This window comes from Ictalurus furcatus, chromosome 10 (assembly GCF_023375685.1).
Source record: "Ictalurus furcatus strain D&B chromosome 10, Billie_1.0, whole genome shotgun sequence".
Taxonomy (NCBI): domain Eukaryota; kingdom Metazoa; phylum Chordata; class Actinopteri; order Siluriformes; family Ictaluridae; genus Ictalurus; species Ictalurus furcatus.
In genome coordinates, this window is record NC_071264.1 from 29956008 (window position 1) to 29976007 (window position 20000).

General features: G+C 46.4%; 1 protein-coding gene across 8 annotated transcripts in view; it reads left to right on the plus strand.

Moving 5' to 3' along the window:
* The window catches only part of herc1 (HECT and RLD domain containing E3 ubiquitin protein ligase family member 1), a 45224-nt gene that overhangs the window by 16796 nt on the left and 8428 nt on the right, over positions 1 to 20000 (plus strand). For 2 of the 8 annotated variants that reach the window (XM_053634230.1, XM_053634231.1), the window contains exons 24-63: positions 593 to 713; positions 802 to 853; positions 1300 to 1565; positions 1709 to 1930; positions 2028 to 2148; positions 2236 to 2473; positions 3066 to 3235; positions 3344 to 3499; positions 3827 to 3933; positions 4570 to 4680; positions 5081 to 5251; positions 5377 to 5616; positions 5809 to 5892; positions 5981 to 6504; positions 7117 to 7775; positions 7892 to 8108; positions 8251 to 8411; positions 8611 to 8727; positions 9430 to 9643; positions 9723 to 9871; positions 9963 to 10192; positions 10484 to 10752; positions 11258 to 11310; positions 11425 to 11625; positions 12587 to 12761; positions 12871 to 13138; positions 13227 to 13440; positions 14129 to 14385; positions 14767 to 14894; positions 15012 to 15148; positions 15487 to 15687; positions 15826 to 15956; positions 16357 to 16568; positions 16670 to 16790; positions 17279 to 17425; positions 17519 to 17620; positions 18190 to 18363; positions 18632 to 18973; positions 19462 to 19527; positions 19993 to 20000. The exon at positions 19993 to 20000 is cut by the window's right edge and continues 118 nt beyond it. In XM_053634230.1, coding sequence (XP_053490205.1) covers positions 593 to 713; positions 802 to 853; positions 1300 to 1565; positions 1709 to 1930; positions 2028 to 2148; positions 2236 to 2473; positions 3066 to 3235; positions 3344 to 3499; positions 3827 to 3933; positions 4570 to 4680; positions 5081 to 5251; positions 5377 to 5616; positions 5809 to 5892; positions 5981 to 6504; positions 7117 to 7775; positions 7892 to 8108; positions 8251 to 8411; positions 8611 to 8727; positions 9430 to 9643; positions 9723 to 9871; positions 9963 to 10192; positions 10484 to 10752; positions 11258 to 11310; positions 11425 to 11625; positions 12587 to 12761; positions 12871 to 13138; positions 13227 to 13440; positions 14129 to 14385; positions 14767 to 14894; positions 15012 to 15148; positions 15487 to 15687; positions 15826 to 15956; positions 16357 to 16568; positions 16670 to 16790; positions 17279 to 17425; positions 17519 to 17620; positions 18190 to 18363; positions 18632 to 18973; positions 19462 to 19527; positions 19993 to 20000 — 7536 coding nt within the window. The remainder of the gene's footprint in view (positions 1 to 592; positions 714 to 801; positions 854 to 1299; positions 1566 to 1708; positions 1931 to 2027; positions 2149 to 2235; positions 2474 to 3065; positions 3236 to 3343; positions 3500 to 3826; positions 3934 to 4569; positions 4681 to 5080; positions 5252 to 5376; positions 5617 to 5808; positions 5893 to 5980; positions 6505 to 7116; positions 7776 to 7891; positions 8109 to 8250; positions 8412 to 8610; positions 8728 to 9429; positions 9644 to 9722; positions 9872 to 9962; positions 10193 to 10483; positions 10753 to 11257; positions 11311 to 11424; positions 11626 to 12586; positions 12762 to 12870; positions 13139 to 13226; positions 13441 to 14128; positions 14386 to 14766; positions 14895 to 15011; positions 15149 to 15486; positions 15688 to 15825; positions 15957 to 16356; positions 16569 to 16669; positions 16791 to 17278; positions 17426 to 17518; positions 17621 to 18189; positions 18364 to 18631; positions 18974 to 19461; positions 19528 to 19992) is intronic. The other 6 variants (XM_053634232.1, XM_053634236.1, XM_053634233.1 and 3 more) reach the window with 6 other exon arrangements.

Genomic DNA, 20000 nt, shown 5'->3' on the forward strand with positions numbered 1-20000 from the left:
CCCTCAGGTCATGCTTGTGATGACTCCTACCAATTTTCATCTCGATATGCTGAAGTGTTACGGAGATATAGCCTCACGTCCTCTTCGGCGTGCTCTTCGTCGAATTCGTGTCCGCGTTATTCGAGAACGGGTCGACTAATCAAATTGAATTCCATAACTTTTTGTTGCCATGGTCTGAAGATGATCTCATTCGATTTTCGTGAAAATCAGAGCAACGGCCTAGGAGGAGTTTGAAAAAGTAGGTTTTTCAGAAAATTCAAAATGGCGGAAAATGAAACCGAACCGGTTTGAGCCAAGGAATGAGAGGAAAAATGTCATTTGGGCAAAATTGAATTTTGTCTCTAGCCCTTACGGTTCAAACGTTATTAGCATTAACATGAGTGCAAATGACTCCAAATTTTCTGTATTAACAGTTCAGACTGTCCTCTGTCTATGTGCCAAATTTCATAACTTTCTCGCAAGCTGTTCTACGGGCTGCCCTGGACTCGAGAGCGGAAGAAGAAGAATAATAATAAGAAAACGAACGGATTCAATAGGTGTCTACACGCCCTCGGTGCTTGGCCCCTAATAACGGTTCGTGTTGTGTGTTTAGGAGCGAGAGTTTGTCCACCGAGAGTCGTTCCATCCAGAGCGGTCCGAGTTACAGACTCACTAAATCCAGAAGCGAGTCTGATCTCTCCCAGCCCGAGTCTGATGAAGAAGGATACTCACTGGTCAGTACAAATGTCGATGTTGATCACGCTTATCCTGTCGTACTGTGTGTAAATTCGACTGAGGAAACGTCTCCGTGAACTCTTACAGAGTGCCAAAAGGAACGCTGACCTGGATTTGGCGTTCACTCCTAAAAAGAGAGGTTAGTCTCTTCATTTAATTCGCTTTTAAATGGGGGTTTTTGTGTGTGTTGAAGTGGATCTTAACCTTCCTGGTTTTATACAGAAGACAACATGGAGGACAGAGAGCAAGTCTTATTAGTGAGTGAAAGTAAGGTGGTTAAGACAGGAAAAATATACGTATTATTCCCATAATTCCAGTGTCGCAACGAACAATAAATAACAGCGCGTGGACGTGACGTGACGTCCGTTTTTTTTTAACATACGGCTGCATAAAGTCACACAATTTCTCTTGAGAATTTTCTTTTACGTACTTCATGTGAACTTCACGCTTATTTTTTTTCGCTTACGAAGACAAACCAGCGTTTTTTTTTTTTTCCACCACGTGTGAGAGCAGACTAACGGAACTATATAAGTTCTGATAAAATTTGTCATCGTACGTTTATGTTCTTACTTCGTTCCTCGTCAGATTTCGCACACAGCACTCCGGACTCCGCCGACTGGTTCGGCCGGCGTTCGGGTCGCGAGTGCCTGTACGGCTCGCCTCAGTCTTATGAGGAGTCTGACTTGGACCTGAGCTGCACGCTGCACGTCCACATGCTCATCGAGAACATCGTGAGCTTCGTCAGCGGCGACGTGGGAAACGCGCCCGGATTCAAGGAGCCGGAGGAGAGCATGTCGACTAGTCCTCAAGCTACGATTATAGCCATGGAGCAGCAGCAGGGCAGAGCGGAGGTACCGGACATGCTTAGGAGACGTTTATTTAACTTTTACGGAAGGAGTCTCCAGTGTAGCTGGAGGTGTAAAAAAAAATTGCTGTAGTGTAAGAGGAATAAAACACGCTGTTATAGGAAATTTATTTGTATGTGTGTGCGTAGCTGCGATTAGACGCTCTTCATCAGATCGTGGTTTTGATCTCTGGGATGGAGGAGAAGAACAGTCAGGCCGGAGAAGAGGGCGTGGCCGGACGTGGTCCCACTGCCTTTCACTCCGCCTCCTTGCTGACGTCAGTCAGACTGCAGTTCTTGGCAGGATGTTTTGGCCTCTGCGCCTGTAACGGCGGACTGAAGGGTGAGAACGTCCAGCTGCACCACTACCAGGTAAACAAACTGTTTACATAATTTTCCACTTAATCAGCCAAGAGTTGTTTCGTGTCTGACCTTTTGGTTCTTGAACCGGATTATCCATTTTTTCCAGGACGGCATTCGAGCTGCTAAAAAGAGATTACAGGTGGACATTCAGATGGCGGTGCACAAAATTTACCAGCAGCTTTCCATCACACTGGAAAGAGCTCTTCAGTCTAATAAGCACCATATAGGTAATGTACAGAAGCATACTGCATCTCACACACACACACACACACACGTTGTGCACTGAATAGTCATGTATGTTCTTGTGCACACAGAGGCTCAGCAGCGGCTGCTGTTAGTGACCGTGTTTGCCCTCAGCGTGCGCTACCAGCCCGTGGACGTTTCATTGGCCATCTCGAGCGGTCTGCTAGACGTGCTCTCTCAGCTGTGCGGTAAGGAAACTCTGCTGGGACACGCCCTCCAGCTCCTGCACAAACCCGCCGACTCCCAGCTCAGCACGGCGCTCAAAGTGGCCAGCACCCGACTGCTGCAGATCCTCGCCATCAGCACCGGGTAAACAAACAAACAACAAACAAACAAAACCATCGACTGATATTAACTGACACCGCAACGTTTAAACCTGCCGTTAACAAACTCTTTTAGGAAAACGACCCCAAATTACGACCACCTTAAATTTCTGCGATCCTGAGGCCGTCAGGTTTCCGAGTCAAACCGTAAAACGTTTAGTGATTTCGTTCACAGCGACCTTAAACACACCGGCGAGCTCTGTGTCTCTCTTTAAACGTTCATGTTGTCATGATCTGCGTTGTTGGAAAAAACAATAAAAAAGGAAAATCGAATAGTAACTCTAGTCAACAACGCTCTATATTGGCTTCTTGTCTGTCATTTTATAGCCACACCCCCCAACACCTCTTCACATCTTAATAAATCATTGAGGAGAAGTCGTGAGTCCGAGTGCACTTGAAAGCCATGTCATGACAGTCCTTTACTAAGGTTAATGCTAGTCGAAACACTGCATAAATTTCAAAGGGCGGAGCTTTGTGTACATGGGTGGAAAATGGGGTTTTAACCATTAACACACACACACACACACACACACACACACACACACACACACACACTAACTGCTGCTGTTCCATGTCAGGACGTACGCTGATCGTTTGAGCCCTAAAGTGGTTCAGGCTCTGTTGGACCTGCTCTGTAGTCAGCTGAAGACTTTGCTGTCTCAGGCTGCAGGAAGTGTCCTCAGCACAAGTCCAGAGTCTGAGGAGAAGACAGACGACGGCACAGACAACACAAAAAAAGACTTCAGGGGTAATTCAAAGACGTACCATTTACGTACACTTCACAAAAAAAAAATCTGAATTTTTATTATCAGTTACACATGCAGGAAAATAAGTGTGTGTGTGTGTGTGATTTCAGCATTACTGCGTAAGCAACACACAGCAGAGCTACTCCTCGGGGACTTTCTGGTGTTTCTGAGGAGAGTCGTATCTTCCAAAGCAATCCAGTCCAAGATGGCGTCTCCTAAATGGACCGAAGTGCTGCTGAACATCGCGGCGCAAAAATGCTGTTCAGGTACGAGGACCTCGCAGTACAGATGTTTGTTTGTTTTTTTGTTTTTTTTTTAAACTATTAATTAAACTCTTAAATATTTCTTACAATTTCCTGTCATATACATTTTTTTATTAAAAACGTAAACAGTTTGGAGGGAATTCAGGATAACGATTTATGTTAAATCACAGTACGTTCTCTCAAGTGGTTTAGAGGCGACGTGCATTTTGATAATTTACGGCTTTTTTTTGGAAAATATCTCTCCGTAAATGCTTAACCTGGTGAATTTTATAAGGTAGAATATTATTATTATTATTATTATTATTATTAAGTGTGGCGTTTGCATTTCAGGTGTTCCGCTTGTGGGGAATTTGAGGACACGGCTGCTGGCCCTGCATGTCCTGGAGGCTGTACTTCCTGCCCGTGAAAGTAACGTCGAGGATCATCAAACGACCCAGGTCGCATCCTAAACGCACTACTACACCAAGTTCTCGTTACGCAGCTACAGAAAAAAATTTCAGCTGGGCACAAAATAAAAGCAGGTCCATGATTTGTTTTTCCTGTTCGATTGAATTTACTGAGCACGAGACGTGGCGGTAATGAAGGGAGGATGAGGCATGGGGTGCCAATATTTGTACCCTTGGTGAAAATGTAGTGAATTTCGAATGCGTTTGCGTTATAAGAGATTTACTGATTGGCGCTACGTTATGATGCGTTATACCTCATGCAGTGAGCGTGTATGAGGGATGTCCAGGGCGCCGATACTTTTACCGCTACTCAAAGTGCGGAGTATGCTGAGCGCATCCGGGTCACGGTCACGGCGGACCCGAGGTCAATCCCAGGAATACGAGTGGGAAGCTGGAATAAGGCCTGGATGGGAAGCCAGAGATGATATTCAAGTTAAAAAACGATACTATTTAAGTACGTTAGCGATAGAGAGACTCTCCGTTAGCGAGGAGTACTCGGAGTGTTCCAGACTGTGATGTTACGCACTATGCAGTGAGCATATACGGTATAGGGAGACCGATCAGGTGTTTTCTTAAATTACGGCTTGTGCAGATGTCATTAACGTCGTCCCTTTTCCTCGACGTCAGGTGGTTGAAAGGTTGTTCTCTCTGCTGTCGGACTGCATGTGGGAGGCTCCTGTCGCTCAGGCCAAACACACCGTCCACCTGAAGGAGAGAGAACAAGAGGTCAAACTCCAGGTGAACAACACAAGCTAGTGTCAAATAAATTATTTATATATATAAATACTCTACCTGTCAAAAGTGTAGACACACTCATTCTTTCTTTCTTTATTTATTTATTTCTCCACATTTTAGAGTAATAATAAAGTCATCAAAACTCTGGAGTAACACAAACGGAACTATGGGAATTATGTCGTGATAAATAATTCCAAAATAAATCCAAAATAATTGAGTATTTTAGCATCTTCAGAGTAGACACGCTTTTCACCTAGAATTTCACACACTTTCAGATCAGAAGGATTTTAAGATCATGTCAAGTGTCTCCAAACTTTTGACCGGTAGTGTATAAGGTGTAGGGATACAAATAATGGTTGTGTGTGTGTGTGTGTGTGTGTGTGTGTGTGTGCGTGTGCATCAGGGTGAGACAGAGGAAGAAGAAGAGAACCTGCCTGTTCAGGAAGTGATCTTCGACCCTGAAAAGGCACAGTGCTGCGTGGTGGAAAACGGGCAGGGTCTGACGCACGGCAGCGGCGGGAAAGGCTACGGCCTGGCTGCTACAGGCATCTCGTCAGGCTGCTACCAGTGGAAGGTAACACACACACACACACACACACACACACACACTCACACACACCTCTTAATACATAGGCATCATAATATGTCCTAGCTCCGCTCCGGTGTGTTCCCAGTATCACATGTCTTCTCACGTGTCAGTTCTACATAGTGAAGGAGAACCGTGGGAACGAGGGAACGTGCGTGGGCGTGTCTCGCTGGCCCGTACACGACTTCAACCACCGCACCACGGCTGACATGTGGCTGTACCGCGCTTACAGCGGCAACCTGTACCACAACGGGGAGCAGACGCTCGCGCTGTCCAGCTACACGCAGGGCGACTACATCACCTGCGTGCTGGACATGGAGGCTCGCACCGTCTCCTTCGGCAAGAACGGAGAGGTCAGGTGGACACACCGTATGATACGATACGATACGTTCTGCAAAATGTAAACTGAAGATGGTCCCATGGACGAGCGGTTGCTATAGAAACGAATTACATATTAGATAGAACGAGCGCATGAATTAATTGAAATGAAACTGTTCTGCTGTCGGAGCTGCTGCCGTTATCTAATCAACACCTTCTTGACGTAGGAGCCCAAACTGGCTTTCGAAGACGTGGACGCTACAGAGCTGTACCCATGCGTCATGTTCTACAGCAGCAACCCGGGAGAAAAGGTACGACGATAAGAAGACGGATATATATACATGTATGTGTGTATATAAGAGTAATAAATCTCTTTTAACATAACCGATTCGTTTGCAGGTCAAAATCTGTGACATGCAGATGCGAGGCACGCCGCGCGACCTTTTACCCGGCGACCCCATCTGCAGTCCTGTGGCCACCGTCCTCGCCGAGGCCGTGTCTCAGCTGGTGAGGATCCTGCACCGTTCGGACGGCTGGACGCAACCCATCAACCGGTGCATGCTCCAGCGGCTGCAGCAGATCCGCGGCTGTCTGCGCGACGGCGCTCCTCCGCCCCCGGGAGGCGCGAGACTGAGAAAGAGCCGCTCGGCTCAGAGCCGTGACGAGCAGGACGAGGCGAAGGAGGAGGACAGGGACGAGGAACGAGGCAGGAGCGGCCGGGAGCTGACAGAGGTGCAGCTGAGGACACTATGTAACCTGATATGGCCCGTGCTGGCGGTGATGGGAGGCGTGGACGGAGGGCTGAGGGTCGGCGGGCGCTGCGTGCACAGGCAAAGCGGGAGACACGCCACCCTGCTGGGCGTGGTCAAGGAGGGCAGCATGTCGGCCAAGGTGCAGTGGGACGAGGCAGAGATCACCATCAGGTGAGACCAAATAAACACCTGTATAATCCTTTTTACTGAACCCTGAGTGTTACAGTTCTCCACCGTGTCTGTTACCCACTCTTCAAACTGACATTTCTGTAGCATCTCCCCTCGTCTCTCACTCTGTCTGTCTCTCTCCCTCTCCCTATCTGTTCTCTCTCTCTCTCTTTCTCCATCTCTATTGGTCTGTCTCTCTGTTAACCTTTACATCTTTTCCTTCCTATCTGTCTGTCCGTTTCTCTCTCTCTCTCTCTCTCTGGCTCCTCCTTTCATTTTCTCTCTCTCTCTCTCTCTCTTTCTAGCTCTTTTTCTCACCCCCTCTCTCAGCCTCTCTCTTTGTCTCTTTCTGTCTCTCTCATTCTCTATGTATCTTTATCTTTTCATCCTTTACTTCCTTCCCATCTGTCTCTCTCTCTTTTAACACTTTTTTCCCACTCTCTCATACTTTTTAACGAGCTTCATATCTTCACACGTCCTCTTCACCTCACACTCCCTCACTCTCTCTCTCTCTTTCTCTCTCTACCTCTCTCTGCTTCTTCTGGTCTTCTCTACCTCTTCGTGTTCTTTCACGTCCACTCCTCACTGAAGCTTCCCCGCTTTCTGGTCACCCAGTGACACGCCGCTGTATAACCTGGAGCCGTGCGAGCCGCTGCCCTTCGACGTGGCACGTTTCCGAGGTCTGACCGCCGCGCTGCTCCTGGACCTCACCGCTCTGGCTTCGCTGCAGGACGACGGCGCCAAGCTCTCGCCGTCCTCCTGCTCCTCTTCTTCCTCGCGCCGCCACGAGCGCCGACACCGACACGAGCCTCACGAGCCGGAGACCGAAGACGGGCCGGGCGACCTGCGCGTCTCTCACAGCATGGATGAAGTGCGCACCCACGCTGCCGCCCACCCCGAGCCACAGAAGGCCCCCGTGCTGGCTGAGGTCCACGCCGTGCAGCTCTCCTACCTCTGCCTGGGCGCCATGAAGAGCCTGAGCGTCCTGCTGAGCTGCAGCAAGTACGCCGAGCTCCTGCTCATCCCCAAGGCGGTGCCTGACAGCGGCCACAACTCCGACTGCGGCAGCCCGAGCATCGGCGTCTCGCAGGAGGAGGCGGAGATGCGCTCTGCGCTGCAGTTCCTCATGAGGCACATGGTGAAGCGTGCCGTGATGAGGTCACCCATTAAACGCGTGCTGGGATTGGCCGAACTGGAGCGGGCGCAAGCCATGGTCTACAAACTCGTCGTCAATAGCGTGCTGGAGGAGCAAGAAGGCGGGAGAGCCAAACAATGTGAGCGTCTCACTAACACACGCGCACACACACTATTTTCTATGAATGTAAAAACGATCCGGATTATTTGGCGTGTTGATGAATCTGTGTGTGTGTGTGTGTGTGTGTGTGTGTAGCGGACGGTGAGTGTGAGGAACTGGAAGGTGAGCAGCAGTTCCAGACGCCAGTCACCACCTCACCCTCCGCCTCCAGCAGCACCTCGTTTATGAGCTCCTCCCTAGAGGACACCACCACGGCAACCACACCCGTCACCACGGCAACCACACCCGTAACCGATGCTGAGACTGCGCCAGCTTCGGAATCACCAGGAGTTATGCCTCTCAGCTTGCTCAGGTACACACACACACACACACACACACACACACACACACACGCACACACACACGTGTACAAATACATGATTATCTGTGCTGATGTGTCATATTTGTAGTAAATGTATGTAGGTATTTAGACGTGTGTGTGTGTGTCTGAGTAGACAGATGTTCTCCAGTTACCCCACCACCACGCTGCTGCCCGCTCGCCGAGCTCAGACGCCTCCAGTCTCGTCCCTGCCCACGTCTCCTTCAGAAGAACACGGCCGGAGACAGAGTTTCACCTCACCTGAGTCTCAGCCTGCCAGAACTACCAACAGGACAGGTGTGTGTGTGTGTATGTATGTATGTGTGTGTGTGTGTGTGTGTGTGTGTGTGTGTGTATGTGTGTGTGTGTGTGTGTGTGTGTGTGTGTATATATATATATATATTTATAAGATTGCGCTTTCCTCGGATCCTAAGAGCCACTAGGAGGCGCTGTTGAGTGTCGCAGTAGGTTTACATTTATATCTCACTGTGTGCAGCGCTCTCGGACCCCAGCAGCCGTCTCTCCACGTCTCCTCCTCCCCCTGCCATCGCTGTACCCCTGCTCGAGATGGGGTTCTCCCTCAGGCAGATCATGAAAGCTCTAGAAGCCACAGGTACACACACACACGTGCGCACACACACGAGTATTCTTTAAAACCCAGTGTGTTTACCTGAGCTTTTTGTTAACTGGCATCATTTTCAAATGCTTCGCTATGAAAGGTTTAATGAAGCCTCTGAAGATACATCACTTACTCAAAGTCATGTCTTCAAGCAGTGTCATCCCTAAAACATGATCACCCAACGCTTGTAAAGATTCTTTGCAAATTGCTGGATCTGGAGGCCCAAAATTTTAATATCTACTTCTGCTGGGCACCGGGACACTGTGGAATCCTGGGAAATGAAGAAGCAGACACTGGTGCAAAAGAAGCATTATCAGCGGATTTCAAAAAGTGTCCAATACCTCCCATTGACCTACAACCCATAATAAACTCGTATATTAACAATAAATGGTAAACTGAATAAACGCCATGAAATCAGTCCTATTGTTGGCAAAAGAAACGTTTCTCTGTTTTCAAATTGCTGGACCCAGATGGTCTACACCCGCTGTCGAATAAGTCATTCACTAGACTCACCAACATGTACCTTCTGCCAGAATCCATTATCCTTGAAACATGTTTTATTAGACTGCACTTGCCTTAACCCTGTGAGAAACCTTTTTTTAGGAAAAATACATGTTGAAAACCTTATATAGAATCTCTTAGACATTTCTCGCCATTTAAACAACAAACAAACCTGAACTTTTTTTTTTAATCCAGGTGCACGAGGCGAGGCAGACGCCCAGAACATCACGGTTCTGGCCATGTGGATGATCGAGCACCCGGGCACCGAAGACTCAGAGGAGCGCGCCGTGTCTTCTGACTACTCGGGGGCGGCCGGAGGAGGCAAGAATGCGGAGAGGAGCTACCTGCGCTCACCTGGAGACATTCCCAACGCGGACGCCGCAGAACCGGAGGAGGGATTCAGCGAGAGGTGTGTGTGTGTGTGTGTGTGTGTGTGTATATGTATATTATATCTCGAGTTGTATTAAATACAATGTATTACAATTCAGATCACTCACACTCGTCTCTGATCTCAGCCAGGAAGGATTGGATCAAGACTCCGCCTCTGCCTCCAATGGACACGCCCCCCGTGGGCGTTCAGCCGCAAGTAGGAAACATCGCTTTGATCTGGCGGCACGCACGTTACTGGCTCGTGCAGGTATTCCACACACACGTGCACGCACACACACACTCACACACACACGCACATCATTGTGTCAGGAGAGTTCACTGTTGTGCTTTATGTGCAGCTGGACTCTACCACTCGGTGCAGGCCCACCGCTCTCAGGTGCGCAGGGAGGGGTCAGGGGTGCAGCAGGATTCGGGCTCGCTGGGCGGAGTTTACGACTTCAACCTGGACGAGGAGCTGGAGCTGGAGCTGGACCAAGAGGCGATGGAGGCCATGTTCACACAGGAGCTCGCTTCAGACTCGGACATCCTGGGAATGTGGATTCCGGAGGTACTGGACTGGCCAACATGGGTGTGTGTGACCGCGGCCTGGGGCTGCAGCTACTTTCCTACTCACTTTTAACCCTGTTAACCAAGGACACACACACACTCACACACACACACACACACCTCTGTTCACAAACACTAACACTTCAGCAGACTGTTGCATGCAGCGATGAGAAGAGAAAAGATAAGCTCTTCCTGTTTTTACTAACACGCTAACACTGCGTCGAATCACGACAGCGACACTTCACTTCTCGTGCTTATCGTTTCTGTGTCTGTCTGTGTGTGTGTGTGTGTGTGTGTGTGTGTGTGTGTGTAGCACGTGTGCGAGTCAGAGGAACGTGAGGAGGTGGTGGTCTGTGAGCTTTGCGACGTCAACGTGTCCAGCTTCAACCAACACATGAAAAAGAGTCATCCAGGGTGCGGGCGGAGCGCCAATCGGCAGGGTTACCGTAGCAACGGGTCCTACGTGGACGGCTGGTTTGGGGGCGAGTGCGGGAGCGGGAACCCGTATTACCTGCTGTGTGGCAGCTGCAGGGAAAAGTACCTCGGCATGAAGAGCAAGCACAAAGGAACGGTGCCAGAGAGGTCAGTATTACAGAGAAGTGTGGGCGGAGCTTTAAACACGTGCCGATCACTGATTGGTCGAACATAACGACAGTCCTGGTAATATCCTGGTAATGTCTGTGACTAGATTGTTCTTTAGAGTGGATCTTCAGTGTCAGTTCTGTCTAAATCTCTGCGTACTCGAAAGTATTGGCTCGCTCGTCTTTATTATAACATCGTGAAACAGCAAGTATCGTTTTTATAACTCCTTTTAGGAACAATTTCTTTTTGTATTTTTAGTCGTTTAATTTGCCTTTGTTTTTTTTTTATTTATTTTTTTTTTTTACACGATTTAACAGGAAACAAAAACGTTTTTTTTCCTCCGTTTTGTTTATTTCTGGTAGTATTTTACTCGCTGTGTCCATCACTAGTCTCTAAGCCACGCCCTTCATGGAAACTCCTCCTACTCCCACAGGTAAATATGTGCCTTTTTTTTTTTTTTTTTGAACAGTTCACTAAGATAATGTTTATTTATTTATTTTTCCAGGTATAAAGGCCAGGCTCCAGACCTGCTGGGAAAACAGGACAGTGTCTATGAAGGTAGTGAATATTTATTTTTAATAGTAAACATGTTCAGACGCTTAAGATAAACAGCTGATAAACAGCTTCTGCTCTCTGTCTCTCTGTGTGTGTGTGTGTGTGTGTCTCTTACAGAGGACTGGGACATGCTGGACGTGGACCAGGCGGAGAAGCTGACAGGCGAGGAGGAGTTCGAGCTGCTTTCAGCGCCGCTGGGACTCACAGAACGCAAACCCGTCCCCGAAGCCGTTCACTTCCCTGACACGGACCCCCTGGGAGCCTCTGTCGCCATGGTTACCGCTACAAATAGCATGGAGGAGACCCTCCTGCAGATAGGCAAGATTACGACACGGTCCCTCATCCTCACTCGTTAGACTCTTTAAATTGCTCAGGTGTTCCGTCAGGCGTTGATGAGAAATTTTTAAAAATCCAACAAAGGAAAAATAAATTTTCCGACGGATGTTTGAGGCGTTTAAACGCTCCGGTTGAAAAACATTTTGTCTTTTACTTTTTTTTTTCAGAATTTTACATTGATATTAATATCAATTAATAACGACGTTAAATTACATTTTGAAGTAGCGATTAAAATATTTAATCATTGAAAAAAAATAAGAATAATATGAAATGATTCATTATTTATAAACAGTTAAGTAATTACTTAATGAGCATTTTATTCAAGCAATTAATTAAAGTCATTTTGATTTTAATCATTATATTTTTCAACCATTAATGTGGAAGTATAAGATTTGATGGAAGAAGAAAAAGTATGTACCCTATCGGTCAAAAGTTTGGAGACACTCGCCCGAAATGTATCTCATGATCTTAAAAACCTTTTTGATCTGAAGGTGTGTATAATCGTACCGACGGATTCGTTTCTTTCGTTAGAAAACTAAAACTAACATTTTATTTACAAAAAAAATTTTTTTTTTTTAAACGGACGACTCTGGAGTGAAATATTCCGAAAAGCAGGAGATAAAGAGTCCAGCGTAGGTTTAATACTGTTTAAAAAAACATCTCCGGGAAATTCCTCAAGAGATCGGTTGAGAAAACGCCAAGAATACATTTCTGGAAATTCTAGGTGAAAGGGGCGTCGACTTTGAATATGATAAAATATAAAATTATTTTGAATTATTTTGGATTTTTTTTTTTTTTTATCACAACATGGAAAAATAACTAAATAAATAATGAGTGTGTCTACACTTCTGACCGGTAGTCTAGATGTAGAAAGTAGTGTAAAATGGGTGATGTCGGTGATGTGTATGTTGGTGTGTGATTGATCTGCGTGCGTCACTCGCAGGCTGCCAGAGTTCGGTGGATAAGAGCTCGTCGGGTCGCATGTGTTTGGGCGAGCAGGCGACGGGGCTTCAGAGTTCCGCTGATCGTATGGTGGCTTTGAGGAGAGTCACGGCAGCAGCTCAAGTCCTGGTGGCCAGAACTATGGTGATGAGAGCGCTGTCTCTGCTCTCGGTCAGGTGTGTGTGTGTGTGTGTGTGTGTGTGTGTGTGTGTGTGTGTGTGTTTACAGCATGTAACAGACGCCTTTATCCGACTTATGATTTTTGATATGTTTTTCGTCTCCCAGCGGTTCCAGCTGCAGTCTCGCCGCTGGACTGGAGTCCCTGGGTCTGACGGACATTAGGACCCTGGTGCGTCTGATGTGTTTGGCCGCGGCCGGTCGCGCAGGTCTCTCCACCGGTCTCGCCTCAGGCCCCGGCGCTTTAGAGCGTCCACGTGGAGCCAACAAGCCCACCAAACCCATCTCCTGCCTGGCCTACCTCAGCACTGCGGTGGGCTGCCTCGCTTCTAACAGCCCCAACGCCGCCAAGCTTCTCGTCCAGCTGTGCACTCAGGTGAGTGCTCTTTATTTATTATCCGTCCTCGTACCGAATCTCAGCTGCTCAAACTCCGCTCGACTTCCTCGCTCTTTCGTCGACGCAGAACCTGATTTCGGCAGCTACAGGGATGAACCTGACCACGGTGGACGATCCGATCCAGAGGAAGTTCCTGCCCAGTTTCCTGCGGGGCGTGGCCGAGGAAAACAAACTCATCACGTCGCCAAACTTCGTAGTGACGCAGGCCCTGGTGGCGCTGTTAGCCGATAAAGGAGCGAGACTGAGACCCGGTTATGACAAGGCTGAACTGGAGAAGAGAGGTTAGTTTCACACTCTGACGGATTTTCCACCGCACATAAACAAGAACTGGACCAAAAAGGTACCGAGTACTCATAAAACCAGCAATTATAAATCCAGAAGTATCAGTTTGTTTAAGTCCTGTTTAATATATTGTTTTTTATTTGGTGTTTGTCTGAAGTCACGTGTGTGCTGCCGTATGTGTGACCAATCAGTAAGCGGCAATGCTGTTAGCCACGCCCATTTATTTCCACTTGGTACCTTTGCTACTGGATCAGTGACTTCATTCATTTTTGGTGACCATAATTCATTAATAATTACTTGCGTATATTTTTTTACACACATCTTTTTGTGTTTTTTTTTAGACCTACGTATTTATTTTATTTACTCTTTTAAAAAATAATTCTATTCTGTAATTGTATACGTGTTCCTAAGGCAGATTAGGGCTGACCATACTGTTAAAATTTGCTATTACAATTAAAATATTATAGAATATTTTTTTCTTTGTCGTTGAGACGTCTTCGGGTATTGTGATGCGATGTTTGTCATATCGTCCGCCCCTACAGCAGATGTTCAGAGGCTCGTTTAGCAGTATATACAGCTTTGCTTCGTTCCTCTCACCGTGTGTGTGTGTGTGTGTGTGTGTGTGTGTGTGCGTGTCTCTCTCTCTCTTTCTCAACTCCATCCTTAATCCCCGTTGCGTCCTTGCAGGGTTAATTTCCTCTCTTTATGCCCACCTTTCCTGCCCCCCCCCTGCTTTAGGCCCGTTGGAGCTGGCCAATGCGCTGGCAGCGTGCTGCCTCTCGTCCCGCCTCTCCTCGCAGCACCGTCAGTGGGCCGCGCAGCAGCTGGTGCGTACTCTCGCCGCCCACGACCGTGACAACCAGAGCCGACCTCAGACCTTCGCCGACATGGCGGGCGATTTACGGAAGTGTTCTACTATCAAGCTGGAGGCTCACCAGGGCAGAGTACGTCCTTCATTATATATAGTTATTTTCCTATAACGCGTACAGCACGTCCGCAGGCGTTTTATTCCTCTTGTACCACACGTTTGTTACCCTCGGAAATGGCGTGAAGAAAAACACCTGGTGCAGCTAACGAAGCCCTTGATTAGTTTAGCATCAGGTGTGCTTCAGACAACACCTGCTTTGCATATTTGTGCTGTTGTGAGGGATTCCATTCAGGGGTGAATCATTTGGAGACTGGAGAAATCATTATAAGTTGCATTTTCAGTTGAAACATTTTCAGCAACTCTGTGTGTGTGTGTGTGTGTTAACACTTCTCAAGGAATTTTTTATGAGTCTCAAAAGGTTCTCAGTGCTCGAGCCTGTGTTCTGTATTGACCGTAGGTGATGTCCTGCGGGTGGTGTAATAAGAAAGGTCTCTTGGCGACCAGCGGGAGTGACGGAACCGTTCGAGTCTGGAACGTGAACAAGAACCAGTACACTCTGCAGCAGACGTGCGTCTTTAACAAAACGTGAGTTCTTCCTGCTTTGCCTTGAGCTTGAGCTTCTCGCCACCTTCCTGTGCGTAGTTCAGTGTTGTGTACGTAGTATAAGAGTGTGACGATGGCTTTGTGGGGGTGTGTTGTCAGGGACGGTTCCCCTGTGGAGTGTTCTAGCGGACTGGGTTCTCCGGGTGAACCGAGCCTGGCGCCCGTGGCCTGGAGCACGAGCGGGAAGTTTCTAGCAGCAGCCCTGGAGAAGGTGGTTAACATCTGGCAGTTCAACGGTGAGGCAATTTTATTTATTTATTTATTTATTTTAAATGCGCAAAATAGGGATTGATATTAAACTTTTAAAGCAACTTTTATGCTTTTGTGAAGTTTTTAAAAGGCTTCAAGTCTGTTGAGAAATAGAGAATAACCTTAAATACTTACATAAGCATGTGCAGTGAGGAATAAAACAGCTTTACGCCGATACTGGAGACTCCTTCACGTCTCCTTACAGAAAACATTTTTTAACTTGTTTATGGATAGTGAGCTGTTGCTATAGAAACGATACTTTTCTACAGTATGTGTGGAGTTATATACAGACCATTAATAGTGTATGTATGTGTGTGTGTGTTAGGTGGTAAGGGCTTGTTGGACCTGCAGCCTCACTGGGTGTCGTCGCTGGCATGGCCGGAGAACGAGGCGGGGTGTCTCTGGGCTGGAGAGCCTCGAGAACTCCTATTGGTTGGTCGCATAGACGGAACCCTGGGCCTGCTTGAAGTTCTAGATGCCTCGAACATGCAGAGAACCGAACTACTGCACTGCTACAGGAAAGACGGTATTATACACACACACACACACACACACACACACACACAGTACGGCGCCAATAACCACGGCTTTACTGATTAGGTTTCACACACACATTATTTGTTCTTTTTTCATGTTTTTGTGTGTTTGTATTTATGTATTTTAGTGGCTGTGATGAACATGGCGTGGTACAGCGAGGATCGGCCGTTTGCGGTCGGCTACGCTGACGGAAAGCTTCTGATTGGCTGTAAAGAAGCGCTGGAGAATGGATCCGTGGTCGTCATCGATGCTCATAAGGTTAGACACGCACACTCTGAGGAAGGAGAGACATTAATAAATAACTTCATAAATATTAGTAATACTATTAAAAAGCAGTAAATGTTTTTTCAAAAATTAATGGAACATCTTCTAATCGTATACGAATTTGAGGCGTATGATTTTTTTTTTAATCATATTTTTGGCAAATGTATTTTTTGTCTAAGAAAGAAAATACTTGTAACATCTCGATCAGGAGAAACAAAAGCTTATAAGGTTAAAAACATTCAACCATCTCTTGATATATTAATAATGTCTTCTGCATAATAGTTTCGATTATTATTTTAATTATTATTATTATTATTAATAATAATTCTTTTGAGAGTTTATTGTTTATTTTGTTTGAGAACCTCATGAATTTCATCCTTTTATTGGTGTTTAGGAAAGCATCAGCTCCCTGCGCTGGGCTCCAGGTGGGCAAATTTTATTAAGCTGTGCCAAAGAAGAGACTGCGTGTCTGTGGGCGGAGTCTGGGGCGGGGCTCGGGCGGAGCTGGGCGTGTCTCCAGAGCATCGCTCACCCAAGCGTGGTGAACGCTGTCGCCTGGTGCGGTCTCTCCGGACAGGGACCTAAAGCACTGAACATGATGGCCACGTGTGTACACACACACACACACACACACACACACATAAAAATACTCTCTTGTACACTATCCGTCACGCACGCAAACACAACTGTGTGTGTGTTTTTTGCAGGTGTTGTCAGAATGGCTTGGTGTGTGTGTGGACCGTGCCTCAGGACCCCTCAGCGTTCTCGCAGTCCAGCTCAGCCAGCACAGGTGCATGGTGGGAAACGGACACCAAGTCGAAACCCAGGGTGAGCTCTTACAGTAAACCTGTTCTGCTTTTTCCCCCCTTTCTTAATAAAGAAATAAAATTTGACTTCAAAAGGTGACATCAAATGCTTTATTTATTTATTTATTTATTTATTTAAACTTCCCAACCAACCAGATGGCAAGTTGCGTGACATTTGAGACAAACTTTAACTGTAATTGAATACAGTCACGTCACACGAGCAGCTAAATTCTCCGCTTTAGTTACAATCCTCATTTCATCCGATTTACTGAGAACAGTGAATCTAATCTACAGAGCACGCTAGGCTAGCTAGTCACCTGATACTCATTGGCTACCTCTAATTGGCTAGTAAGAGAGTTGATAGCGAGGTAAGAGCGTTGTCACGGTTACTGTGTGTCATGTGAAGTGCTTTTTTCGTATCGTCACCAAAAATAAATTTAATGGTTGTATTGATGGTTTAAGGTTGTTCGAGTAAAGTGTGTGTGTGTGTGTGTGTGGTGTAATCTCCAGTTTACCCCACAGTGGCGCGAGGCAGCAGTGTGTGTCTTCCAGCTGCGAGGTCACATGACTCCGGTTAGGACGATAGCTTTCAGTCCTGATGGTCTCGCTCTGGTGTCCGGTGGTGTTGGCGGTCTTCTGAACATCTGGTCTCTCCGAGTAAGTAAAAACACACACACGCGATCTGAACACTATGTACAGTGCTATGAGTAATGTGTGTGTGTGTGTGTGTGTGTGTGTGTGTGTGTGTAGGATGGTTCTGTGATACAGACGGTGGTTGCGGGTTCAGGAGCGATTCAGAACACCGTGTGGATCCCGGATGTCGGAGTCGCCGTCTGTTCCAACCGCTCAAAGGTTACACGCCATGATGCCATAATAATACTTATAAAACCACTTCTTCCTTTTTTTTTTTTTTTAAAGTATGAAGTAGAAATGGAAAAAAAAAAGTTTTCCATTAATGTAATTAGCTTAACGTTAAATAAGAGAAGATATTACAGAAAACTAACTTTTTTTTTGAGGGATAAATATATTTTATTGACTATATATTATTGTTATTATTATTATCATATACTATTATAAATACACGTCCTTCTAAAATAAATTGAATTATTATAAAATAGTTTTATATTTATTTTGGATTAAATTGAATTAAAAAAATAATAATAAGTGAAGGAATTAACATTAAACTACAGCCACAGATATTAGTGTGAGATTAAGATGAATTAATCTGTCGATCAGTTAATGAATTAAAATGAACTGCTTATCAATCGTTCTTAACATTTTAGCAGATGTAAATATATTTTAAGAACAAATTGAAAATAATAATAATAAATAAAAAACATTAAATGTTCATGTGAAGTATGAAGTCCCGTCATTATGATTTTATTTAACAGTATTTTTTTTAAATGCCTTTCTGGTTGTAGGACGTTTTGGTCGTGAACTGCTCCACCGAGTTCATGTCTGCTAATCACGTGTTGGCGACCTGCCGCACCGCGCTGAAGAAGCAGGGGGTTGTGGGACTGAACATGGCTCCCTGTATAAGGACTTTCCTCGAGAGACTTCCCATCATGCTTCAGGAACAGTACGCCTACGAGAAGGTGCACCACTTGACTGTTTAATATCCGTTCACCGATCCGAGTCGGTTATCGTTACCGGATTATTACTTCGGCGACGTTGCTATAGAAACGATAATGTATCAGAAGGAGCGCGTTAGTTATGAATAAAGCTGTGATGTGCAGCTGCGCTACTGACAGAGCTGCTGATATTGAAAACTAATCAATACCTTCTGACCAATCAGAATTCAGAATTAAACAGCACTCTGTGTGTGTGTGTGTGTGTGTGTGTGTGTGTGTGTGTGTGTTACAGCCACATGTGGTGTGTGGAGAGCAGCTGATCCATAGTCCCTACATGCAGTGTTTGGCATCTCTGGCTGTCGGACTGCAGTTGGACAGGTTACTGTGTCACGCCCCAGTGCCTATTCACCTGGCCCACTGCCCCGCCCAGCCTGGCTCTTCATCATCCTCTTCCTCCTCATCCTGTCCTTCCACACAACTGCACTCATGGGGCAGCAGCGAGTGGGCGTGGCTACACAGCTTCTCCACCACCGTGAAGACAGCCGAGGCGCTCGCCCGCGGTCACACTTTCCCAGAATCCTTCACTGTGCCTGATCTGGAGCCCGTGGCCAAGGACAAGATGGCGCTGCTGATGGTGAGTGTACTTCACATACCCAACAGCACTTTAATTAACACGCGGCCATTTTAAAGGGGCAGCTTGGTTTTATATCAGAGAGTCGTTAAGGTGACCGTGACGCTCACGACCTTTTTGATTTAAAGAAACATCTTACATTAAATTATCAGGTTTTGTGGATTTCAGTTTGCTTTTTGTACGTTTTATAATTGACTCATTTTTAGACCTTTTTTTTGGTCCGTTTTGTTATTTTCTGTCCATTAAAAAAAAAATTAATCTTGGCCATTTTAAAATTTTCTTATTTTTTGTCCATTTTGCTACTTTGTTTGTTTTGTAACTTTGTGTGCATTATCTTACCTTGTTGCTTCTTTCCATTTTGCTTCTTTAGTTACTCTGTGTTCATATTAAGTTATAGCATGGACTCAATATTAAAAAATATATATTGAGTATGAGCTTTATCTCTCTTTGTGTCAGGCAATCAGGTTGTTTTTATTGTGTATATATTTCAGGACAACAGTAAATGGGCTCTTGGGATGGATGAGCAGTTGATGTCATGGGCCACCTCCAGACCTGAGGTAACGATATAACCATCATTTGCATTCCAAACTGGTTATTAGTTTATTTATTTACCTGTAGGTGAGCGCTGTAGGTGAGGGGTGTAGTTGACGGGTCTAGGTGAGGGGTGTAGTTGAAAGGTGTAGGTGAAGGGTCTAGGTGAGCGCTGTAGGTGAAGGGTATAGGTGAGGAGTGTAGGTGGGGGGTGTAGGTGAAGGGTGTTGGTGGGGGGTGTAGTTGGTGGGTCTAGGTGAGGGGTGTAGGTGAGCGCTGTAGGTGAGGGGTGTAGTTGGCGGGTCTAGGTGAGGGGTGTAGTTGAAAGGTGTAGGTGAAGGGTCTAGGTGAGCGCTGTAGGTGAGGGGGTAGGTGGGGGGTGTTGGTGAAGGGTGTAGGTGAGGGGGGTAGGTGGGGGGTGTAAGTGAGGGGTGTAGGTGAAGGGTGTGGGTGAGCGCTGTAGTTGAGCGCTGTTTCTGTGTGTTGAACAGGACTGGCA